We start from the raw sequence: 27,500 nt of genomic DNA on the forward strand, positions 1-27,500 counted from the left end.
TTTGTATCGTAGATTTTGCACAATCGGTGAACTTATCGTTTGACATTCCACAGCTTGCAGCCTACTTTATATAGGCCTACTGTTGCAGACAGCGCATTGTCTGCTCATTGTGAATCATAAACAGTCAAATAAAACAAATAGGTTGACACGGTGTAATGCTCAACGTACCGCAATATCATAAGTGAAGCAAGACTGCGTGGGCATTGCATGGTTCTTACATATTTATGAGAAATCGAGATGTACACCATTGGCAGAATGAAGCAACCCGGTGTGTCAGCAGCAGTGTACACACGCACAACTTCAGTGTTGTCAGCCAACTGCTGCTACAGTTGAACGTTCTTTCTCCATTATTCTGGCTGTTGTTGTTTGTATAATCATGGTGTTTGTCGACTACAATGGCCATTTACACCAGGCCGATATTCCTTATTTTCGATTCGGTATCCGCCGATTATCTGCCAACTTGTAGCACGGCCCACTTCTATTCTTTTTGTAGGACAACGCTCACGAGGATGAGATGGCGAGGAGGAGCCTAGATAAGCCTTCAACAGGTGGGTAGGAACTCTGGAGTCGACCTCGGTCGGACTAGAACCCACAACCCATTGGTGTTGTAGCTGTGGATTATCCCACTACCTCCCACCACATCACCATTCTTGGCAAGCTACTTAGTAAAGACAGACACTTTTTACCCGAGAATCAGGGATATCAAGAACAGTGGCGGCTCGTGACAATATCGGGTGGTGGGGCAAGGGCCGCAAGCGACTTGTTATCAATATGACGTCACAGTAGCGTTTTTCAACGTTCATGATGACCACATGAATTTCCCGTAAACAATGATTTTTAACGTAGGTGCCGCGAGAGGTTTGCCGGTGGCGTGACTTGAAGTGCGGTGACAAATGTTTTATTCATTGTTTTTTATTCAAATGATTATTTTACAAAATGTACGCGAACTAAGAATCGTTCCCATGCCACGAATCAATCATCAGGTTATCCTTAGTAGCATGCGTTATGATTTCGTGGTAGAGATTACGCAAGCGCCGAGTAAGACTATACCAAAAATACACAGACCAACTACCTACAAAGAGCATTCGCATGACACCTTGTGGTGTTTTAATCGTTCCATGCTCAGGAATTCTGTAAAGTGCTGCAGCGCCTCCGACCCGATTTGTATATGGTAGGATTCTCGTCCCGAAAGCGAGTCAAATCGATTTGCCCTCCTCTAAGCCCGTCCGAAAGGGTTTGGTACACGATCCTGATGCGTTACGACCAGGGGATAGGCAATCAAAGCGGTGGCACCCATAAACGTAAAACATTATAAAAAGCCAGCTGTTATCCATGGAAGATTAATTACGAGTCTGCCTGCCATCATTCAAGCAGTAATCAAAGCATTGTGTTAAATTGAAATGCGAGCACATATCGCATTAAACAATTTCATGAATAAATTATTTCATCTTGATGAATTTTTCACTTTTTTTCCATAGCCATAACAAAATATATCGGTAAATTAACTGTCAGTGTGCCTCGAGTAATAAGGATGAAAACCACTCACTTTTCCTTAGCCATAGACATGGTTGAGTTACCTGGGCTCACTTGATTGAAATTATTCGGAAAGAACATGATGTGTACAGTCGTCCGCCCACCAGCATTAATTTATGTCTTGTATAAGTATTGTGCGCGACGTGATTTCTTATTAGCAAAATGTTCAATAACGAGTTTATTGAAATCTGGAATTCCCAGAACCACGTCGTTGTGAATCGAGAGAACAGCCAACGCATTAAGCCTATCTTGGCCCATCCTGTTTCTGAGAAAGGTCTTGATACGTTTCAATGTGCTGAAACTGCGCTCGGATTCCGCGGATGAAATCGGGGTGGTCAAAATGATATTCAGAAAGCTAGTTACTGTAGCAAAGTTGATCGAAAGCGAATTTTCAACTAGGAATTTTGAAAGTTCACTAGTGGTTTTAATTTCAGAAAAGGATGTGTTAGAATAAAAACAAGTCAACTCGCTCTCCAACCGAGCAATGTCGATCATCGGGTAATAACGAGGCACGCTGCGCAGTAGTCCAGAAGGAAAATGAATTTTGTAGGCAGGGAAATGTCTCGGATTTAACAGGGCGAAAGTAACCAACTGGTCACTATTCAGACGATGTTGGATTTGGGACATCAGTATATCGCAACATTCGTAACCCGCAACAAGCAGGTTTTGCACACTTATCCCACGACGTAAAAGCGCTGTGTCACCAGCGAAGTGTACATTCGCCCGGATATGCGAAATTGCCTCACAAAAATGTGCAATACACAATTGCGCAGTAGTACCATCGGCCATACGCGACTGAAAAGTGCTGTACAGTGTATCGACGTGCATGAAGATGTCACAAAAAAGCTTCAAAAAGAACAAAAATTATTCGTCTTCCAGGAGTCGTTTAAGCCCCGCCGCTTCACGTATGGAAGTATCATCCCAGACAGGAGAGCTCTCAATCACTGAGAAGCATTCCAGAAGCTCCACCCTACTCTCTGACACTCGTTGCACAACTCTGGATTGGAAGTTCCACCGTGTTGATACGCATCTAGGTAACCGGTGCTTGCATATGTCGCGCAATAGATCAGATCGCTTTGGCGAAACAGAGAAAAAGGAGAACCCTGAAAGATTTGCAAAGAATATCTTGACAGAAGATATTCCTAAGCACATTTTTTTCACTACAAGATTGAGCTGATGCGCGTAGCAATGCAAAAAATGCGCATGCGGGTAAACTTCTTTCATTAAAACTTGTACGCTATGTCGCGATCCGCTCATGACTGCTGCGCCGTCGTAGGTTTGCGCAATAAGTTTCGACTCAACTGAATGGGGCTGTAATGTTTTTATTTAATACGTAAGAAATTCCGACAGCAGTGCGATCGTCAACAACCACAAAGCTGTGGAATCGTTCGACTGGCATACCAAATTTCGTGAACCGAAAAATCACGACTAGTTGTGACAAACACGTAATGTCAGTTGTTTCGTCAGACTGAATAGATAGAAATTCAGCGTCAACAATCTCGGTAAACAAATGCTGTAGATCAGTGCTTTTCAACCTTTTTGAGCTCCATTCGCACTTTTTTTGTAGAATAAATTTCATTCGCACAACTAATCGAAAATTGTTATACAAAAAGAAGATGAAGATAGATAACCTACTAGTGCTTGGATGACCAAGTCTTACCATCTGTTATGCACTCCGATCCCAAATACAGCGTATTTTTCGCGAGTGAAAAATGCTTGTTAGCAGAAATCGTTGTTGAGAGCTGACATAAAGGTCCCGCGATGCTCCAGTTTGCCGAAAGGATGAAAAAACCACATGTTCGTGTTGAGGTTATTGCCTTATGTGTTTGGAACATGAGGGGCAAAACGATCAAGGAGAGTATAGGCACATTAGAGCTCGCTACCTGATGATACGTTGCTCCAACTTCTGACTTGCAAGTTTATGAGAACAGAAAATAACTCACGGTTCTGTGTGTTCTACTCAGTAGCTCAATCTAACTTGAGAATTCATAACATTTTAATAACGGTAAAGCAGCTTTTAGACTACCATCAAAATCTGAGTTTTTGTGGCACCTCGCGACCCGAGCCTCACCCATGAAAAATAATTTATTTTTAATATTACAGTTGTATGCTACGATTTTACGGGCACGTATGACATATAGGGCTGGGCAAAATCGAGTACCTTAGTGATTCGATTCTGAATCACGTAATATGCTTCGAGTCGAGTCGAGTATTACTCATTATGACGTCATAACAGAATGTAATATATCAAAGTTCCAATATGTACCTTTTATGCGACCACAGAGAACATAATGCTTGTTATCCATCACATTAAAGATACTTCGGTATTTTTTTGGCCATACCGATTACATTGCACTTGGTGACAATGCCGTGGGACGATCATGTTTTCGAAGTAACGCTCCAGTAACGTTCGTAGCTTTGTATACTATATGTTTCGTATGCTACGATACGGTCAACCAAGATGCTTCAACAGTGAAAGTTAGCATCGAAACTATATTTCTCGTTGATAAATTAACTTTCAGTAGCGAGGATCATATAATTTCACTACTCGAAAAAATCGTCTTTTACTACTCGACTCGAATCATTGAAATTAAGACTCGATTCAGATTCGAGTACTCGAATCATTGTGCCCACCCCTAATGACATACAGAACGCGCATATCACAATTCTACCCAACACAGCTCTACACAACATGTCTGACGCACGCGATTTCAATATACGGCAAATTTAATTCCTCTGCGTGTGACATAAGTACTACTGTCTACTCAGATTGCAAGAACGGGACTATTCCATGCCGACAACGGAGCATTTCCAATCCATCTCAAAAGGTTTGGCCATCCAGCATCGGTCATTTTTAGACCGAGGTTTTGTCGCCACTTATGTTTTTGGCACCGCCTTTTATCAGCGTTTGTTTTTGCCAAAACTTTACGTCTTCATGTGCCCGCCGCAGAAGGGGTTGGCCTCGAAATGAATGAGTCTCATAGGCCTAAACTCGCTTGTTGCTCACCCCTGCACTAGTTCATCCCAACGGTCTTCTACCACGTTTTCCGGAAAAAACAGTCCGACAAATCTTATCAGGAACTCTCACGATAAAGCCATATTTACTGCGTGTCTCGCTTATTGGCTACAGTACCCAACACAGTGACCTTGGATATGTAAAAACGATCGCAGGATTTTTTTCAAAAAATTCAATAAATATTACATACATATTAACAGATAGCTCAGGAACCGTGTCGACCAAAACTTATACCCTTTGCGGTCAATACTTTAATAACCCTCGAAGGAGTAAAAATTTGCGTTACAGTAAACTTGCAAATGTGAGTCTGTAATGATCCTCGTGCCTCGCGCTAATCGAACAGTTATTACGAAAATCTGATGATTGTTTAGCGAAAGAAAGCAGAAAGTCAATTTGACGCCATTTTTCCAGCCTGTCGCAGGCTCAGTCGGGCTATTAAACTGTATGTCTGCCACTATGGAGATTGTAGAGATCTCTACACTGCCAATACGTGACTACACCAGCTTCCAAACCAGGCTATTGTTACGTAATAATTATAGTGCGGGAATATTAACTCACTACGGCTTGTAAGAGCTACGATTAGTGGTGCGTCGTATCAAGATTTACAATTGCGTCGCAACTGCAAAAGTCACTCTGATCCTAAATTTCCTATTAGGTTTATTTTAATTATTCCACGTCAGAAAAGTTTACAATAAACCACGATTTTCATTCGCACTTGATCTGGATTTTCATTCGCACCATTCGCACCACCTTCGTCATTCGCACTTGACCCGGATTTTCATTCGCACTATTCGCACCACCTTCGTCATTCGCACTCCAATTTTTTTCATTCGCACAAGTGCGAACCGTCACACAGGTTGAAAAGCACTGCTGTAGATAGATGTGATATATCGAATCAAGCACATCATTTTGAATAGTCTTTGAGGTACCCTTAGCTACTGTCGCGGTGTCGAGATGTTCGCGCAAAATGCTATCAATGGAAGCCGTGTATTTAATTGGATCCAAAAATACCCCCCTATTGAGAGAGCATTCCTTCTCATCGTGGCCTCGAAGGGGCAATTCATGAACTCCAATAAATTTAATGGCATCAATCACCCGAGAGAGAACATGCCTATTCTTATCTACAAGCTCATTGTGCTTGCAGACTGATACGCGATAACTTTCATTGAGCTGCGACATTACATTTACTCTGCCAAACAATTTATATTTAACTGCACTAGCCATGTGCAGTTGTGCACTTGGGATTTTTGGTGCGTTTTCAGACGCTCTGACAAATGCTTCAGATCGCGATAACCAATTTTGTTCCAACAAGAGCCACTGCTTCCGGTACCGGCACTGTCGAATAAAAGACAGTAAAAGCAAAACAAGGCGTTTTTATCCTCGCCATAAGTAAGCCATTCATTTTTATCGAAATGCGCTGAAGAAAAGGCACGAGTGCGTTTTCCTCCGGCGTACGATTGGATCAATGGGCAATTTCTAGGCTGATACGGACCTAGTCGCTTTACCTCTAATTTTTGCTCTAAAGGCAGCTGGCTAAACGGCGTACGGAGCAAAGATTCAACACGATTCATGTTCGCACTTGACCTGACTACTTATCTGCAGAAATGGAAATGACTATAAATCGAGAGATTGCGTATGCCTAACTGGAAAGGTCAACGAGTTCAGACACATACGCAATTGTTATCTCATAGATTGGACAAGGAAATGTCATATTGAATCCAAAACATCATTCTGAAGAACTACGGATAGCAGCCTCGGAAATTCGGTCCCGGTACAGCTTGGGAGATTCTGGCCTTGAGGCTGGAGACTGTCACACGACACATACGGCTTACGGTCTATAGTGTTGTCTATATGTCTGCTGCAAAATCGCCTTCGGAAAATATATTACCGAATAAATACGTGGATGAAAGCCGAAAACTTGGTACACTGTTACATGAAATCATCCAGAAGTATAGCCTCATGACCGTTTTCGGTATGGTACACTGTCAAAATTAATACGAACAGATCAACGCCGAATTTTGCGTAATATTTACTGAGGAATCGGCTGATCAAGCGATCAGTTGGTAGCCGCCATCGAAAACGAAACAGCTATCGCGCTTGACAGGGGTTGTAATTGTGAGCAAATGGCCCGAAGGCCACCATTCCACGGTGAAATTGACATTGGAGAATATAAAATAAAACTAAATATTTGAATGCAAACCGAGGATGTTAGTAAACTGTTTCATGATATCATCATCTCATCACCTATCTCAGTATGGAACACAGATACACCGGCTTTTGCGTGAAATCCGCAATGCGTTAGGTAGGCTAAGTGTCAGATCAGCGCACATCTCTACCATACTCGAACTTAATAACGAAATTGCTGCCCTAATCATTGAGTGTCAACCTTGAGACTTGGCACAGCGTTCGATACTAAAATCAAGACATACCATGTAAAAGTTCATGACGGATCTAGCTAAGGAGCATCGTTAAAATCAATGGAGACCAATACCGGCTTTGCGAGAAATATGTTTGCGATACATGACCGATCAGCACACACTCGACTTTGGAAACGGAATTACTACCCTAAACTTTGAGTAGAAACCCTCAAACTTAGGACAGTGTTAAATACCACCATCACGACATGACATACCAAGTTTCAAGAATTATCATGGTGTGAAACACCATTAAAATCGACCTGTACCAGCAACGGTCGACTCAACGCATATCACGGTATCCGAGTTCAGATATAGATACGATTGTTACATCACACCTTAGGGGCGAGTAGGCATATTTGCCCCGGTTGCTCGGCCATTTTACGAATAGGAGAGAGTAAATCACCGTTTCTTTATTGTGCGCGGCTTTGAGAGAATAGATAGTGAAAGCTTGTTATGAGCGCTACCGGGGCAAGCCCCGGCTAGGCATTCACAAAGCGAAAACACAGAAGAGAATTCGATTTTCGCAGAGACTTCGCTATGTATGGGCGTTTGCAAGCGAAAGCACAAGAAGGACGCGGGTTTCGCTGTGATCTCGATATGTATTGAGCGCTGTGCGTCTATAAATGGTTAAATTGTTATTGAACAGAATTTTAGGTGGGGCAATGCCCCAGTTGCCCTATAGGACGAGCCGCCACTGATCAAGAACTAGATATCTAGATATCCCTACCGAGAATGTAGGAAAGTATCTTTCGTTGTACTACAACAAATTTTATTTATTTTCATCATAGTATGTCATGTACTGGAATTCATCATAGGGCCAGATTTTGTTAAAATAATATTTTGTCATGTAAAAATTTGTCAGTTTTTGAGTCAAGAAAGTTTTTTCAGGGAAAACTACTTCGTAAGGGAAACACCTAATTTGCATACGTTAGGTGAAAATTTGGTCAAAATTTAGTTTTTTAAGGTCAAAAAATGTCAAAATTTAGATTTTTTAGGTCAACATCTTTCGTTTTTTTAGGTCTAAAAAATCGCCCTACCCATAAAGGATGAACGGGCATGTCAAAAAAAGAAAGCTGAAAGCTGAAGGTTAAATTCAAAGAAGGTTCGGAAATATTTGTTTACTGTCAGGAGTCAGGGGTATACCCATCTTTTTGATAGTTCGTGCCGAGTAGGTTGCCGTGTTCAATGAGTATAAGTTAAGTCGGTTCTATGACAAAAACACGAAGACATACACTCGGTCAAGGGACGGCGAATTTCAGAAGAACTGCAAGCTTGGCTCAACAACAAGGTCATTTCGGCAAGCTGCATACTGCGCAGAGGCCAGCGACCAATACGATAAGGGTTATAGTACCCCAAATACATTTTAATGTATTCATACAAAAACGCGGATAGAGGTTTAAAGAGAGTTCAAAATGTATCATGTTTAATATTGTTTCGAAATATGAGGGCAAATTAATATTATTATTGGTAATTGAACCGTCACCACCTCATTCCCTACTATCAACACATCCACTGAGCACCATTTACTGTAATTGACTGCTTTCATTTTAGAAATAATATTAATACGCTCGAGAATACAGCTAAAATTTTTGACTCTGCCCGTTCACATGTTTTCTGCTTCTCATTTGGCCCACGGAGAAGATTAATTGCCCACCCGTGCTCGAGAAGTATGTTTAAAGGCTAACTGACATCTTCCTATTTCGTAGAAATTCTCCTGAATTATTTTGAAACTAGCTCAGATGTACTATAATAGTGCGGCTCGCGAGACGAGTTCGTTAAACCCACGATAGCCTCACGACCAAATTGTTTCAAAGCTGGAAAAGTCATGCCCAATCCATTACAACGAAGCAGATCGTCACGTCAACATCAGAGCGACCGCGAAAAAAATGCCAAATTTATTGATTCAACTTGAAGTCATCGCAAGGAAAATTGATGATATATTTCAGTAAACAGCTACCCGATCAAGAAGAAAACGTGAGAAATTTGGCGCAAATTTTGAGACACAGGAACGTGCCAATCTATTGCCTTTCGCTTTATTCGTTTTCTGGACAATAGTAAACCTAGCGATAGGGAAGTGGTCCGCGGCACTATGCCAAAGTGCATTCCGCAGACTGCATTAGAAATAGTATGGGCATCTCTACCACGGAGCTTTGAAGCAGCGGCGACTGCCATATTTTTCAGTGACCACGTGTTTACGTGCAAAATGACACCTTTTAGTCACCGTTTGTCTTGCGGAAGGAAGGTGGTGGGTCGGCTCAAATGTTGGTCGAAGGGGTACACAGGACGGAAAGGGTTGGGAACCACTGGACCAGCCCATATAGTGCAAAAACCAACAAGCAATACCCTGGCGATCAAAACTAATCGAAACCGCCACACCAAACGCACCACAAGTAAAAGTATCTCGTTCCCTCGCCCGTTATATCATTAATCGATGGGTTGTAGTTATTTTTTAATGTCGTCTCGACCGCGAGTCTATGATGTCGCACTACTAAATAATCAATACATAATCATTTAATACGCGTGCTACTCAATTATTTTTAACAGAGGTCCGATTATAAACGTTTTAAATTTACTTAGGTCCGTTGTAACTCCCATGAAATAATATACAGTTATACAAATGTAGTATGGTATAATTATTTATAAAATGCGGTAAAGGGGTATATATTCGCAAAAACAACTTGCTAAATGTGTTTATTGTCATGTTGGATACGACTTGTGGATGCCTTGGCATTTTTTAAAATTATATATTGCTAGTTCTTCTATTCTTGGTTCGAAAGTGGAGGTATTCACCGTTCATACTGGTTCCCCATCGATTCTTTATAAAGTTCATATTAGAAAACGCTGACTCACAGCTGTAGCCCTAATCAACGATAGTGGATTTGGTTTGATTAAAAAAAACTGAGCAGCCTAAGTACTGAGACAGACATGATCCGGATTCAACACTGAAAAGGCCCGACAGTTCATTAGCTCTGGTATACACAACTGTATATGACACCCGGGCAAGAGCACGTGTGTCTAAATAGCAATTTCGAAATAGAGTGAATGCCCAAACAGCGAATGTGATAATATGGAGGCCTTCAAAATAGCTGACGCGTGAAAGCGTCTGAAGAAAAAAAGTTTAAGAAATCGGATTGAGTTTAATCTGTGCTAAAAGTACCAAGTTTCAACAACTGTGATAATCTTTATTCGATTTTAAATGTCACAGTAGCGTCGTATCCTACTATCCATACACCGATGTTAGATTGCGACTGATACCGATACCGATCATACCGATCATAATATGTCTCTGAATTAGGATTAGCTGGCGAATGCATGTTTGTATATAGGTGCTAATTCATGTTTTTATGGTCTGCCTGCAAAGCATCTGAAAGACACAAAGTTATGGAGAAACAAGATATTTGCTTAGAAGGTCAAGTCATATGCCAAGTATAATAAGCCTCTCTGCACACAAAAATTCCGAAGTGATGGCCTTTTTTTAGTCGTTACGCAATGTCGTCCAAGGGACCGCGCAGTCAGTTGGCGAGTGCGCGCAGACTTGTCAAAATTAAAGGGAACATTACTTTTGAATCTAGGACTCAAGGGTTTGAAGCAAAGTAGCTTGAAACGTTGAACTAGCCACTCCAACTATATACTCAATTAGGACACATTTTATAGAATGCCACTCTCAAGAATCTCATTCTATGCCAGCCCGAAAGTATTCAATAGAATTATTCTCTTGCCGAACTTCTGGGACCATAAGAGAAAAATTGTTTGTCCCAGGAAGAAGTGCCAAATTCGAATGGCGTGAGGCCCGCGCAATTTGTTTTTTATTACACCTGTGGTCACTTTGTCAGATACGTTTGATTCAAGATCAAGTCCGAAAATAGAAAAGATTAGACACCAAAATCGCGAAAATATGCATATGGTACGTGCTACCATTGCATACGATTATTCTTGACAAAATATTCAACTGGGAGTTTTTTTTCGCGCTCGGCGCGGTTTTCTCATAATTATTGCTCTGCGTGTACTCCAGATTAAATATTTGAAACGCCTCTCAACAGTGATAACCTTCCACACGATTGAACTACGCGGTGGGATTGCAAACAATCTGGTTGCTCTTTTTTATATTAGTTTATATGACGATAGGGGGCTTGATTTTTTTTTACTATTATCAAGGGGCGTGTCTAAAAAGTTCGATAACCACTGTAATATAGATTTCGTGATCTACTTTGAACTAAGTGACGTCACAACGCTGCAAGAGTTGAAGCTGCTTAAAAAAGTTCGGTACATTTTGACTAATATAGGCTAGCAAACACCAAATTCGAAGCTGCTTTACAATAAACCGAAGAATGTAACCGAAGTTAGTGGTTTTTCACAGCACTTAGCCTTGCATAAACTTCAATATAACCATGTATAACACGTCTGATATCAAAAGGCAGTATTAAATGAAGTTTACAATTTTCCCTTTTAGTTACATACATGCGCAAATTGCAATTTAGGTAAATTTTGATTGTTGAAGGATTGCAGGTCCGCAACATTTATTTTTACCAGTCCGCAATGTCAAAAAGGGTCGAGAATCACAGGACAGAGTTCATGGCCCATTTTCGACTTATCCTACGTCATAATACTGTTAAAAAATAGTCTGCGACCCGTTAAGACAATTAGGATGTGGAACCTATCAAGACAGTGACGAAGTTTGACAGTACACTTTCTTGACATTTGAGAGTACTAATCGAATTTAGCAAACAGCGAAGTTCCCTTTCCTCCATAAGAAAGGTATCGGTATTGTACTGATAAGGTACGACACTACAATGGTGCTTTTGCCATATGAGGCTTTGTGGTCCACGACAATGGCACGATGGCAATTTCAAAAGTGCAGTGGCAATTTCAACAGTTAAATGCATTTTTCCATGGCGAATTTTCTTGCACGTACCTCTTCCACGAATCAGTCTCTCTCTCTCTGCCATGCGCCGTTATTAATCGGATCTTTGCTGCCGACTTTTCAACCTCGGCGCACTGTACTTTCTGGGCTTTTCTAAGTCACTGCAAAGGCGACGACGAGCCCAGATAAGTCTCGGACACATAGAAACGAGGTCGAGTCGAGACTCGAACCAGCAACCAGTGGTGTCGTGACGGTGTCGCTTAGCATACTGCGCCACTAACTTCCCCCAAACGAAACGAAATTAGTTAGTGGTTTTAACAAGACTTCGTATATCACAGAAACTTCAACAGATCCCCGCATAACATGAGTAATATCAATTTCTCATTAATTTAAAGTTCCAAGTCATACTCTGAGTTGCACATGTTGCCATAATTTCATTTTGGGTTGATTTTGAGTTCCCTGGTCCGCCAATTATACTTTGTAATTTCATCGTTGATTCACCCCTAATTGAAATGACAGTTAGACAGACAGTTGAATTAAAAGACACGACATTGAGAGTTCAAGATACGATTAGGGATCGTTAGGATGGATTACCGGCTGCGTTCGTTTGTTTCATGTGTAGCCTGATTTACTTGTACTTATTTTCACGCGATTGATTTCAACATTATAGATCTGCAGTCAGGCTATACTCAAATGAATTGTGAATCAGTTGAGCAAAACACAACATCATGTACCAGAAAATAACCTAATTTCCCGCGGTTCTGTGCTATATGGCAGAACACAGGCGCGGAAGCAGGCATTAAAACCCGCAAAATAAATCAACAAATTCTTCGTTGGTCTCAAAGAGAAAGGGCATAATATATATTCACCGGTAGATGTCCCTATAGGAACAGCGATTTATCGAGTTTTTGGTTCCAATGACATGTAACATTTTCAGCTCGATATAATGTATCTCTATAGATATGAATGTAGACTAGACTTCCTTGTATTTCATATCACTTAAGATCGCGCCGTTGTGTCCTCATAGTATCCTGTTATTGTGATATCAATCAACATTCGTAGCCTTCGTACCCGTTGCGCTGTCATGAAATGTTTCTCGTACCCCCTATCCAGGATGGAAACAGCACTTTGTCAAGTCGCATGGTTAAGAACCGCTGCGATATATGAACTGACGAATATTATGTAGGCCTACTAGAGGCCGGAATGCGGTAATTCACATGTAATGAACACCCTAAGCCTTACAGATTGTGATGGCCCAGCCTATAGTCATTGCAAGCACTGATAAATTTAAAAAATGTCACCCCCCAAAATTAGCGAAACTTTTCCTGAAATGTGGTTCCAGCACTGCAGTTTGCTTTTGCTTTAAAAACGACCGTACGATTTTCTGCCAAGCAATCTGCAAAACCAAGCTGAAAAAATTTGCAATAGACAGTATCGTGAATCAATTCCATCTTTTGTCAACTCAAGGTCCTTCAGCATAGAGGAATATTATTAGTCATCCTACAATGTGGCAGCAGAGGTTTATAAACAACAGATTCGTGTCAACTGAGGATATGACTTTGGCCCAGAGAGCTTTTACAGCCGGGCACGTAATGATATTTGACTTGCGCATAGGGATATTTGCCTGTAAGACTGCGACATTTTGTACAGATAGTGCTTTGTTAACGTGGTGTTTTTAGTATTCTTGGAGTTCTGACTACGGTGGTCATTTTACACCAAGTCTATATATAGGCCTACTTTATTACAGTGTTTCCAACCGTTTTCCCGTTCGCGACCCACTTATAATTCAAGTTGTATTGTGCAACCCACAATGAGATATTACCAATCGATTGAAAAACAAATCAGTGAGAAACTGGCATATCCAATTTACTATTAATGGAAAGTTGAGCTAGATATTATAAGATCAAGTCTAGGCTTGATTGGAGACAAGCTCACACGCAAAGTATAGCAGTATGAGTGTCCCTTTTCAGACTTTTCGGGCGGATCGGACGGCGAGGAGGAGCTAAGATAAACCCACAACGCTTACATATATACATCTTCCAGAGTCGACCTATTAGGTGCTTTAGCAACTTGTAAACTCCATTTACAATTAAAGGTAACGTGAAATGATACGCATACTATTCGCGGAATCTCGCGCATCACAGTATCGGATCCCCTACTCTACCTATATCGACTTTCCCGTCGGACCAGTCTTCCTGACCCAGTAATTTATAGAGATTCTCGCTAGCAAGATGATCGATTGCCTTCTTGCGTAAGTACTATCAATTTAACTTTGGAAGGATTAGACCTTTAATCCTCACTGCAGTATCACGAGAGACGATATCGAACTAATTTTGTCGATGTGATACGTTTCTGTTTCCAAATATATTCTCGTATAGTAAATGTTCTTCACACACAAAATAATGTAAAGAACTCGTATATTAAAGCAGTGATTATAGAAATACAGTAAATCGAAGGAGTTAACAAAATATAGCGATACTGGCGATCGAATAGGGCGCAATATTATTCCCACGTGCCCGTGTCTCTTGTTTGTTGCTCAAGTCATTTTCAAACTCGGCCAGAGAGGACGTACATTTCCTATACTTGCTATAGCTCTGGGGATGTGTGCGACAGTGCGGCAATGCATCGTACAACGTAATTGTCCCTCATTAAAATTGTATTTGAGACACTGAAGACGTAACTTGATTCCGTTTCGACATAATAAACGAGTCACTCCATTACAAAACCCTCTGCTCGTCTCAAATTTTCATCCTGGCTATTCAATGACTACTTTATGCTTACGCTATGCACACAAAGTAAATATTCCAAAACAGGCCCACTAACGGTGCTATCAAGTCTGGAGCTACAGCATCAGTAAACAGATTAGGTCTGAAATGGCTTTCAAATTATTAAAATTCATATAGCACATGGTTGTTAGTGCACCTCAACTATATTTCGCATTTAATTCGAACAGATAAGGGTCCATACATGAAGACTTCGTTATGGGTGCGAACGGGAAATGTCGTCTTTCATATGAGCTTGAAATGGTACAACATAGCAACTGGCCAAAATCCATCGCAATAATTGAAGTATACCGAATCAAGAAGAATTGAAATACATTCAATTTTTACACTTCAATATGTCAGTATATACAACATCGCATGCATAAAATTATATGTATATGCAGAAAATGACTTCATCATTTTTGCGGTCACATTGTGCCGCGGATAGTTTTAACAAACTCCAACCTCTTTAGGGAAGCTGTGGTTTCTTCCGTTTCCTGAGTTGGTTCTTGATGCTTTTTCAAGCACGAGGTACACTGCAAGTAACAGGCCACTATAATGACTATGATAATGATAATTCCAAGTGTTGTCCCCCACGGAAACGCAGCGCTAAAAATCAAACAAGCACCTTTTCTAATGCACATTCGAAGCTTACAGTCGCACACATCTCACTGGATTGTTCCGTCTTCATGGTGAGTTTCGCCTTCGTGTTCGTGTCCGCTCGCACCAGAGCAATCACCACAATCAGCGTCACCAGCCATGTTCTCGCGTGAATCGATACAGATAGGCTCCTGTCTGTGTGAGATTCCGGTGGCGCCGCGCTTGTATTGAAGTGATCCGATGTCACGGTATACCGTCTTCGGATCAGTCAAGGGAAATCGATAGGGACTTGCTCATTGCCAGCAACTCTACCTGTTAATTACAGTATGGCAAATGATGCGCCGTTGTGAAATGCAGCGTGAAAAGGCTAGCAATATCTCAAGCGTATTGTGAAAGACGGCAGTCTATCTGATATTTCGATTAATAGCTCGTATAGTGATTTTCAATCTCCTCATCAGTGGAATAAATCGGTATTATGTAATTTGTAATGAAGATGAACGGTCTTTATTCGACATTAATTGGGGATGCATTGATATAATTATTTTCTGATATCAAGGTCACATCGATTTTGATCATATTGCAAACCCGGGCATGTCAATCACAGATATTACTTTTTTGAAAAAATGATTCGTATTTCCAGTTACTGTAGGCAAAGCAGTGTTGCAATGACTCGAGTCACGTTTTTCATATGACTTGACTTCACTCGAGTCCCTTAGCTAAAATGACTTGACTTGACTTGACTCGGCGTATCAGAAATGTGGATTGACTCGTGACTCGGAGCAAGATTCACGAGTCAATTTCAAGTCATCAAGTAATCTGTATCGATAAAAATCACTGTATCTTGCATATGTTCGGATGGTTCGCGAACCGCTGGTGTGACCCATGAGAGCGACCAATCATTCAATGATCGTGCGTTTTACTGAGCCATCCATTGTTCTCTCACAAATAAATTGACCACAAACGAAGTGATCGAAGCTTACAACTTACGTTGTCGTAAACTAGCAGTAAAGTAATTTTATAGCAAAATATATATTTCTGTTCTCTGTTCTTACTTTAATCAAACCTCTTGTTTTATTGAAATTGAATTTGAATATAGTTTATATCAGTTCTTTTCAACCTGTGTGACGGTTCGCACTAGTGCGAATGAAAAAAATTTCAGTGCGAATGACGAGCGTGGTGGGAATGGTGCGAATGAAAAATCCGGATGAGTGCGAATGAAAATTGACCATGTTTCTCACTTTTTTCGACGTGGAATAATTCAAATAAACACGATATTAAGTACACTGAGTCCGTAAATTTTGTCGTTTGGAAGCAATTCTAAAAACTTGTTGGTAGCTAGGCTTTTCTAGTTCACAAGTGAGGAACGCTCCCGATGCGTGTATGTATCATGCAAAGTTTGAGATAATATTTCCGCGCGAGAGGATTACGTCACTGCATGGAAAAAAGAACGAGTTCAATCGGTATCAGTTGCTCAAAGCTCACTTGCTCGGAAACATCCACCGTGTATGGATATTGTATACGGACCTTGTTGGAATGTAGGTAGTAGTAGCTGATGCCAGTGTTGACATTTGGCATATTTGAATGCAAAATATTGGAATTTTGGCACACATTCATGTTGGTAAACAGCAGAATTTAGCGTTTCTTCAACTATAACAATTAGCACATTAGATCTATAACAAGTGTTGTTTACTCGTGTACCTAAACAAGGATTAGAGGCTGCTATAAATAATATTAGTGTAAGCACATTAGTGTCTTACGTCCAATGAATATTTATCTTGCATCACATCGAATTATTAAGTCACTGGGCATTTTATCTACTGACCACTGCAATGGCCTGTTTGTAATGCGATCTCCACAATTTAGGCTTAGACACGCTTTCCTGTTGCTGGACTGATGATCTCAGGCCAAGTCTAGATCGTAAAGGCATAGGCCTACCTATATTGGTGATTCCACTAAGCTTGCTGATCCATAGGTAAAGTTTGCCGAGTTCGTGTTCCTACTACAAACCTTGTAATACTCTACCGGTTTAGCTTGAGCAGATGAGCACTGAGCAGTGAGCACCCTCTGCAGAGCAAAATCAAATCCATCAAGCCGTATGTCTTACGATATTCCTTATATAGCCTAATTTAAGCTTAATTAGACTGTTGAACCTTATTAATCTTTATGAATAAGGATATGTGGGATACTAAAGATAATTTGGCATTATTTCAGTCAGTTTTCCAATATTGTACGATTGACGTAAGAGCCATCCCGCAGTTGGCTACCCAGACCGATATAACTGTGTGTTAATCATGAATCTTATGTGAGTAATAATTATTCAAGAAGGTGAAAGTGTTGGCTTTGACAACACAAGGATGACGAACGTTGTTATTGAAAGATATGTTGATTTGTGTACTGCATAGATAAGAAGTGAATGAAGCCTAAGCTTATCCATAAACAACAGTCATCAATTACTCGGATTGTGTGGGTTTGTATAGCAATGCATTCCTGATTTTAACGTCCACCGTACCATACCATCATCTAACATTAGGGTTACCATATTTTGGAATCGGGAAAGGACACTATTTCAAAATTTTCAAACACAGAATACCGGCGGAAAAGACTGAAAAAGTGGTAAATATTTACCACTTCGAAGTCGGTTGACTAAAATAAAAAAAGGTCAACTTTCGCTCAGCTCCCGAAATACCCTCCGGAGCGTCACTTCGGTGCTGATTTACGGCATCTCAGTCGAATTTTGCTATAAATTTGACCAAAATTCCTAAAAAATGAGGACAAATCCTCCTAAAGTAGGACGTATGGTAACCCTATCTAACATACCTTAGTACGCGAAGCCTCTTTTCGAATGTTGTCAGAAAAAGGAACCAAAGGTGCTAGTCGCAACATTGATGCTACGATTCAAGTGCAGTTTCACTATTTTGTGCGTTCTAAATCCAAACACATTTACATCACGATGACGTAACATGTGGATTTAGTGGCAAAGTGATATTGTTGCGAGATAATATTGTTCTTGGGTTCGCCCTCTAAGCTTCCAAGGAAATCACTGCACGATGCCCCCGGAAAATACAACTAACTTCTTGAGAACAACGGGCGTGCGATATCTATGATTTTTTTACTGCAGTGATTTTAGTGCTTGATTAGTCAATAATACGATACGCCGAATGCAAAATAATGAAGCTCTGTACCTCCAAGAAGCTCTTCGAATACAAAAGTGATAACTTTCTTCATTTTCTTTTCGTGTACCAAATTTCGGCTGACTGGTGCGAATGAAATGATCTTTCAAAAAAAGTGCGAATGGAGTTCAAAAAGGGTGAACTGGTTTATATTATACTCCTCAACCATTGGGGCAGACTCGAATTGTATCATATCAATATGCATAAAGGATATTGCATTTGATCAATTCGTTTCTCTATTCTCTATGCTCTATTTTGGATGGTAACTATAAACTGAGGCTATGCAATTATTTCCGCAGTTGAACAGTCCTACACGTATATGTGAGCGATACAGCGCCTTCTTGCGTGTATTATTATTATTATTATTATTATGATTCACATCAGTGGTGCTTATAGCCTGATTTTTAGGCTTTGTGCTCCACGGCATTACATGTTATACAGTTCAATGAATATATTTCTTCATCTCTTGAACGTTCTTGCACTCTCTCAGGCACTCTCTTCAGGCAGTGTCTGTCACGCTCGGTTCTTCGTCGTCTCTTTTTGCTGCCGACTTATAGCTCGGCCCACTTTTTGACTGGGCTTTTCAAGTCACTGCGACTGCAGTGAGGTCGGCGATGAGGAGCCCATATAACCTCCGACACGTAGAAGTTAGCCCGAACCGGGAAAATTAAAAATTTTCAAATTTTTTTGTCAACCCCATGAAATTGTTGAGCTGTCTTCAGAGACGATGCAAAACAAATTTGACTCAATTCCAACTAATAGAAGCGGAGTTAGTGGAGTTTTTCGTTGATAATCCTCGGATTATCCACCAATCAAGGATAATCCGAGAAATATCAACGAAAAACTCCAATTACTCCGCTTCTACTAGTTGGAATTGAGTCAAATTTGTTTTGCATCGTCTCTGAAGACAACTCAACAATTTCATGGGGTTGACAGAAAAATTTGAATTTTTTTTTAATTTTCCTGTTTAAATTAAATATTTTAATTGGATCTGCGGAGCTCTATACTTGTAAGAATTGAACCAAATTTGGTGTGCAGCGTTTTTTAGGGTAACCTGACAATTTGATAACTGAACGACTGAAATCCAGAAAAATAAGTTATTTCTGAACAGCCCTACCAAACAGCCATCGGCATCACAGCGAGTCATGTAAAATCGCGCGTGTCATACCAGCGATGCATTAAAAATTGCGAATTATTCAAGATCGCGAGCTTCAAAGCAATGAGAGCCATATTCAGAGAGATACTAAAACTATAGCGAGTCATCTAAGATAGCGACCTTCAAATTTGCTATCGCAGTCATTCATACCTAAAAGTGCCGAAACATGCGATTGTATGAGTAAACCGGTGGTGGTTAACCTTTACTATGCTGACGAATCCTAGGGCTTATCTGCAAGCCTTCGACGAATCCAAAAAACAAAATTCTACCACATGACGCATCTGTAATTCTGTATCCAGTAAATGGCTATCAAAGAGTGATGCTGCACAAAGTGAACGGTGCATCGAAAACGGGGTTAAAATACCAAAACTATTAAACATGATATCACACAAAACGAAAAGCATATAATGAACATTTACATCAAATGAGCGTGGCTTCTGCTGTTGCCTTTCAGAGACCAGTTTAGAAATTCGTGGATTGAGCTTTGAAAGTTCCATGGCAGAGTTCGTCGGATCTAGTCTGCTGCTGTAAAATATCAAGACTTATTTATGCTTGGGTGATATTCGATCATTGATTACGATGCATACGGCCAAGGATTACGGAATATTATGCTAGGAATGAAGGAATGTATTGCTAATCGGTATGAGGCTCTCAAATCTCCAGCGAAGGACAATGTTTGCCATGACAGAAATGGCGGAATTCAGGGTTAGTCTATGTGTGTTCTGATTGTTTTATCTGAACATGCGATGGACATTCGATCGTATACGGGTCCTGATTAGAATCACGGTATGTTATGATTGAGCGCAGTGGTGTAAGGATGGTAAAATATAGACAGATAGATAGTAAACCTGCCGAAAGGGAGTTTACTGACTTGCCGGAAGAGTTTAGATATCGACTACACATAAAATATAGACAATATGGAATGATGTCTTCTCAGTTTTCACAGAATATTTTATACTTTTCAGGAATACAAGTCACAATGTTCGCCCGGTTGAAAACTGTATCGATTATTGTATTACTCTCTTCGCAATGCTTAAGTAAAAAGGATTTTTCAGGGTAAGAATACTCTTCGGAGTAATGGGATTCTAACTGTCAATGTTGTGTGTGGGGCTGATGGCGCTTGACTACTACGGTCTTGTGCACTTATAACCTGTTCGAATCTGACTATCCGCTAGATTAGATTAGTTGCGGTGCCTAACGCAAATTCAATAACATGATTAATTGTGTTTGGAATCAATAATAAGGCTCGTATTATTATTTCAATGTGGCTCCGCCTGCTTAAATTTCCCAGATAGTTTCTTCTGGAAGCGCAGATATGGCGTACTAAAAGGAAATGCTCAAGTGTGTCTTCTGCCATTTATGGAAAAAACCGTCATCATTCAGTACAATGAGTTGGCATCCTATATAATAACAGTATCGAAATGACATATTCGAAGGTTACTGGCCGAGTATGTGGGACGTGGGTAGAATGCGCTCAAAGAGTATCAGCCCTTGCACGAGAACTGAATAGCAAAATTTGACAGGAGAGATGTTATTAGTCGCTAAACTATAGCATCATTATTAAGTAATAAATTGGTATTTATGGTTCCAGAGATCAAGTGATAACCATCTATCCCACAACTGAAAAACAGGTGGCGTTCATTCGAGGATTGCCAGAAGTAAGTAACCGTCTGTAAAATCCACTATTGCGGATTGATAACTGTGATTGGCTTAACTATACATCCATATAACCTTTATACTCCAAAATATGTGCAACAAATGATTGAAAAACATGAATCGTTCAAGTATAACCTTATATACTACACAGGTACCTACGCGTGTAGTAGCCTACAATTCAATACAAAAAAAAATGTTTTTCAAACAATCGAATACATTTTGTTTCGGGTGTACCTCGTTCGTATAGCGTATTTGTCCTAACATTAATCTTACCGCTGAATGTGGTATCGGCAATATCGCACTTAATCCGAATCGATCTATGTCATTGAAAATATGTTGTAGACGCGTTTTGTGAGGAATACACTATAACGCGTAATCAACATATCATAAAGCGAATCGATGAACAATAGCATTGCAATGTCAATAGTGTCAGCATCGTTTGGTTACTTTAGTTATAAAGTCAACACTATAGGATCCCGGCCGATGAGCTGCGCAGTTTGGCAAACACACATACATAGTTGGCTCGGAATGATCCCTATATATATTTAACACATTTATGGTATTCAGGCTGACTATTGGAATCCCAAGTATGCCGACGAGATCAGCACGGAGCAAAAGGCCGATGTTCGATTTCCCAGGAATGTAGCAAATTAGGCATAAATGATATCAGATAAACATGTTTTCGATATATTTCATGTCTAAACAGGCAAGCGATTGACCAAGTCGAGAAATCTCTTGATGCCGAAGAGATAAGTTACAAGGTAGGTTCTTACAGACGTACCTGCAAGAGTTGGTCGAGTTGCCACCAAGTCTGAAAAAGTTTGAGAACCACTGCACCAAAAGTTATATTATTATCAACGAGAATTCAAGTTTCGATATAGTTTTCACCAGAGGTGGTCAAAGTAATCAAGAAAGCTACTCAAGTAGAAGTAGAAGTAGCGATGAAGAAATCTATTCAAGTACGAGTAGAAGTACTTCTTCCATAAGCAACCCAAAACTACTTGAATTAGAAGTAGAATTGACTGACTTTAAATCTACTCAAGTAAGTAAGTAGTTGTGATAAAGATCGTAATTCGTTTGCATGGACTGTCACAAGCTTTAAATAGAGCTATGCGGAAGGTGAAGAGAGCTTGAGTTATATTGATGCATCCCAGGAGGTGTCAATTTTTGACAGAATAAGCAGTCGCCCACATCATGGGATGTGAGTGAAAGTATTGATACGGAAATGCGACACTAATCCTTCGTTTATTCGAACACTCCATCTAGAGAATATCATGGCATGGCGCCCTCCCCCATATTATATGGCCCCTAGTTCAGTCGAAGAGCAATACGGAGAAGTTGTGTCGGATACGGCTTCACCACTTTGCGCGATTAGTATACGTTAATTAAAAATATGGCAGAACGTAAGATTGTCATATAGTGTATATAGCTTTATTTTCGGAAAATATTAGGCATTATTACAATTGCTTTTATACTTCAACATGTATGTAATACTTGTAATTGAAGGAAAAACACAAATACTACTTCGGAAAAGCGGAAAATTTATTTCACGTCTTTTGTCCAGAAAGTTTCAAGGGTGGTCTGGTAAAACAGGTCTAACGTTGAAAAAAGGTCATAGTCCACTTTTCCAGATTAGGACACGTCATGGGCTGCTAGGTATACTAGGTACTTGCCAGATTGCGAAACAGTTGTTTCAAACGTTATGGGGGCCATATTTCTGTGATGAAATATTTGGTATAGGCGTCAATGCGGTGTGAACGGAACCACGCAACCAGGTATCTAAATTACATTCAGCGATACTTTGGTTAAAACAAATTTGCCTCTCCATAACTACTGTGCGTGAAGCGCAACAAAAATTCTGGGTATTACAAGACTTTTATGAAAATTAAATGTTGGTACTACGTTGAAATAGCCCCGAAATTCCTCCGGCTATCTTTCTTATTGGAGGATTAAACTACTTCTACATGACAAACTGAAAATAGCGAAAAGTAAGTACGTAGCTCACAAAATATTACGAAGTAGAAGTAGCGAAAAAAAGATCTACTTGAGTAAGTACCAGAAGTAGAGGAAAACTGCTTGAGTACTTCGAAAAAGTAGAAGTACTTCGTTACCGACCACCTCTGGTTTTCACGCCGTGCAAGCCTTGTAACACGCGATTAGTTGTATCGAAGCGTCCAAAACATATAGTATAGAAAGCTACGCAAGTTAGTGGAAATGAGATTTCTTCAAAGTCGTAATCAACCCTCACCATCTCCACAAAGTGCAATGAAAGCGGTATGCATGGTCGGAAAAACACCGGCGTGGTCGCATAAGAGGTGCGAACCCGAACTTTCCATATCATCCATACTCAATACTCCATGCTCGCAATGATTGATACCCGGGATGCTCGACACGGCACTAGATTCAGAATTACGAATGGAGGTGTATTGCGAATGGAGGTGTAACGAATAAAGCGGTACTCGATACTACCAAGCCCAGATAATTCAGTAAGCCTTGTTCCAGGTCATGATAGAGGATGTCCAACTGGCTATGAACAATCAGCTGAAAGGTCGAATGGCAAGAGCAGGCCGCGAGCTGGTGCACGATTACAATGTCTATCATACGGTGGAAGAGGTAATTACGATTTTGTCGCGATAAATTCCTTTATGCCAATAAACATACTTCGAATGATGAGGAAGTATATGGACAAGAGAGATTGATTTCTAATTTTGCACGTACTGCGAAAGATTGAGCAGTGGATGGCAGACATATCTGCGGAATATTCCGACCTGGTGACGTACGAGCAAATAGGAGTTTCAACCGAGGGACGAAACATGCATATGATGAAAATCTCCACCAATCGCAACAATCCCGCCATCCTGATTGATTGCACCTTCCACGCCAGAGAATGGATCAGTCCAGCATTTTGTCAATGCTTCACTAGAAACGTGGGGATTGTACACCTGGTTTACATGCAATCTGAGATTTAAATATGATATTTTTAGTTACTTGAAGGATATGGAACGGACCCTTTATTTACAAAACAGTTGGATAGCTTGACGTATTACATAATTCCTCTGATTAATCCTGACGGCTACAAGTATTCTTGGGACGAGGTGAGATATTCAATTTTGCTCATGCTGTTGATATAGGATTAGATTCTGTGCATTAGTCCTGATAACAGAGTCGGAATAGATCTAGCATGCACTGGAATCACCGGAAGTTAGTTATGATTATGTCGCGCTAGGAGTACAGGTAAGTGTATGCATAATTTCATCATTTTGAAATCGCAACAACATTGCGAAAAAATGAAAAGATAGAAAGCATAATCAAAACAACTTGCAGTATAGTCACTAGTCGGGCATGATTATTTTCGGCATTTTTCAGATTTTCTTTTTGGCAGTTTTAGCGTCGCCGTGAATTCACGAAAGTCCCAACGCGTATAGTACCTATCCACTCCATGCCATCGAACAGTGGGAATAAAAAGCGAATTGACAATGGTGTGTGAAAGCGAATTCACCCAGTACACAACCGACTGCTTCTGCAATATATAATCTGAATAGTCGATTCGCTATGCGTAGAAAATCATATGCATTCACACATGTCCTCATGCCACATACGATAACGATTCAAAATGGTTGCTGACACATTTGAACCACAGCGTTCACTACCTACCAATAGTGGAAAATTATGAAGGGCATTTATATTGAATATAACATGAAAAATATCCACCTAGGACTATATGTAACCACTCAGCTAATCTTTTCCCGAGTATAGAATCGGCTGTGGAGAAAAACGCGATCCAAGTACGAAGGAGACGCATGTTTCGGGACAGATCCCAACCGTAACTGTGACGCCAATTACGGCGGGGAAGGATCGTCCAACGTCTCATGCGCCAACACGTACCGGGGGCCATTCGTGGAAAGCGAGCCAGAGGTGAAAGCATTTGCTGATTTCACGCGATCCCACTTGGGGGAAATAATGGTAAATATAGCAAAGCCCAGTGCACAGTGATCAATAACTTACATTTCTGATATAACCTGCACCACAGACTTACGTGAGCATTCATAGCTACTCACAGCTTGTGGTACTTCCGAGGTCATACACCAGCGTTCCTACTCCTACTATCGATGTTTTGGTATGTAGCTGATCTTCTGCGAAATTGAATAAACCGGTCCGTATATGTTGTCTTTCACAATGCTTACGTAGATGAAGTACGCCAAACAAGCAGTTGATGAAATCTACAGGGTCCACGGCACGGTGTACACATACGGTCAGGGATCTAGCAGTCTCTGTGAGTATTGGATAAGCAACAATGTTAACAGGAATTGAACATTTTCTAACTAACTGACGCTTCGGAGAGTCGGCTGTGAAATCTTTGCCTTATTTTTATTAGCTATATCTCTCTCAATTATGCATTGACTAATAGATTTCGTGTCGGGCGGCTCCAAGGATTTCGCATACGACATTGGAATTCCTTGGACCTGTACATTAGAGCTACGTGACACGGGTGAATACGGATTTTTACTCCCTGAAGACCAGGTATTGTTTAGTCTGTGTATCAGGCAGTAATGAAGATAGTTGTTATGTTTAATTTTTAGATCGAGCCAGTTTGTGTGGAGACTACCGCTGCTCTACGCACGCTCAGTGATGCTGCATTGGAGCTGTGGCTAAACAAAAGCTGAATATACTTCCAGCGAATCCAAGCTATATTCAAGCATTATTTTTTTGGACACAGTTCTGATTTCATGCGTTGAATGCGAAAAGCGGGTGTTTGGAGCTATGTCACTATCTGAAACTACACCTTTGCTTGAAGAATTCCCAGTAGGATAAATAGCTTATATTATTATATAACATCTATATTGTTCTATGGCAGTGGTTCCCAACCTTTTTCGACTCATCGCCCCCTTTTCAAACTCCACACCGATCATCGCCCCCCAAATATTGGTAACCGAAAAATGGGCATATAGTCTGAAATCACCGGCGAGTTGACTAAGAAAAAAGGTCAACTTTTCGGCTGGACCTCCAAATTACACTTTTCCAGTTAAACTTTGGTGAGTTGACTAATAAACAAGGTGATTTCTCCGACTTGATTCCAAAAGGACCGTAACAGCACTTCGTCCGCCCCCCCGCGTTGGTCTTGACCCCCCCCTCCATAGGGCGATAAAGCAAACTTCTGCACCCCTCAGACCCAACTTCCCCGATACCTCTTTACCGCTACTTCTCAGCACAAATTGTTGGACTGTTTAGTTAGTCGTCTTAATTCGCGCGAAGCGCGAAAAATTTATATCATTCATGGTTGAATCGGTAAATATGATCAGGAATTGCATATTGCTGTCAATTTTTTATCCTCTCTTTGCTCATGTATTCAGATTTACCGGTAAAGCTGCGTGAGGTGTTTTGGAAAATGTAAGGCTCGTAAATAATAATTGAACATATTCGAGCGGACCCGTGGGTAGAATGACTTCGTTACGTGATGATATTTCGTGGCCTGTCTGCTATGTCAAAAGATATTCAAATCGCCCATACGTACTAAACTAAAAGACGCACAAGACTAGAAATTGGTATTTCTGCACTGGCAATAATTAATTTTTCTCTGCGAGATGGGATTTTTTTGTGAGGTTCTGATTGCCAGGACAGGAACATTTGGCGCCAGCCATTTAGGCGCCTATGGACAATTAAATATATATATGTATATCGTATATATATCGAAGTCGGTCAACATAAAGTCAGTCCATTTCCGCCAAGGTTTTCTCGTTCTGGCACACTTCTCGGAGTCGTATGTTACATGGCCTGAAACTTCATATGTCTTGGTGCGTCATGGTGTGATAATGGCTGACGCCGAGATGTCCATTTCTATAACTCATGCGTATCATTTCTTGGAGGAAGGGTATCCAATAAGCAATAAATACGTGACCACGAAATGCCGCGCAGCGCGAAAATTTTTTGAAAAAGTTGCCTAAATTTCCAAAATAATACTCTATAATTAATGTTAATTCACGAAAAAATTGTGGGTTCCCTTCGAGCTCGGGCCCCCCATCCCAATTGGGGGTTTGGGTGTGGCAGTTACGGTCATGGACGCCAATATAGCCATTTCAACGCGCCATCGCCCACCTATCGCCCCCTTCGTCCGTTTTCGCCCCCCTATCGCCCCCTTGGCTATTTTCGCCCCCCTGGACCGACAAATCGCCCCCTGGGGGGCGATATCGCCCACGTTGGGAACCAGTGTTCTATGGTATTATTAGTACATTACATTCATTAATATTAATATCGTTAGTATCTTTTGCCGCCGACCTTGAAATATATAAAAGTGAATATATGTAATATATATTATCTAATTATTATCCATA

The 27,500-nt window shown here is 40.6% G+C and overlaps 1 protein-coding gene and 1 long non-coding RNA gene across 2 annotated transcripts; both read left to right on the forward strand.

Annotated features, from left to right (window-relative positions):
- The first annotated feature begins 712 nt into the window (after positions 1-712).
- LOC145448849 (uncharacterized) lies at positions 713-6,466 on the forward strand. Its single transcript, XR_013918039.1, has 2 exons — positions 713-2,567; positions 6,079-6,466. It is a non-coding gene; the product is annotated as an uncharacterized LOC145448849 (long non-coding RNA).
- Positions 6,467-19,982: 13,516 nt separating this feature from the next.
- On the forward strand, positions 19,983-26,705 carry LOC145448681 (carboxypeptidase B-like). The gene is made up of 13 exons (XM_080327151.1): positions 19,983-20,220; positions 20,481-20,571; positions 21,107-21,173; positions 21,739-21,806; positions 21,875-21,932; positions 23,674-23,784; positions 23,898-24,098; positions 24,156-24,266; positions 24,928-25,134; positions 25,202-25,288; positions 25,360-25,444; positions 25,580-25,692; positions 25,752-26,705. Exons 1-13 carry the CDS (start codon positions 20,124-20,126, stop codon positions 25,833-25,835), a joined length of 1,380 nt encoding a protein of 459 aa, XP_080183277.1. The 5' UTR covers positions 19,983-20,123; the 3' UTR covers positions 25,836-26,705.
- The last annotated feature ends 795 nt before the right edge of the window (positions 26,706-27,500 follow it).

The sequence above is a fragment of the Botryllus schlosseri genome, chromosome 10 (assembly GCF_051294905.1).
Source record: "Botryllus schlosseri isolate E-star chromosome 10, Bs_hap1, whole genome shotgun sequence".
NCBI classification, from domain to species: Eukaryota; Metazoa; Chordata; class Ascidiacea; order Stolidobranchia; family Styelidae; genus Botryllus; species Botryllus schlosseri.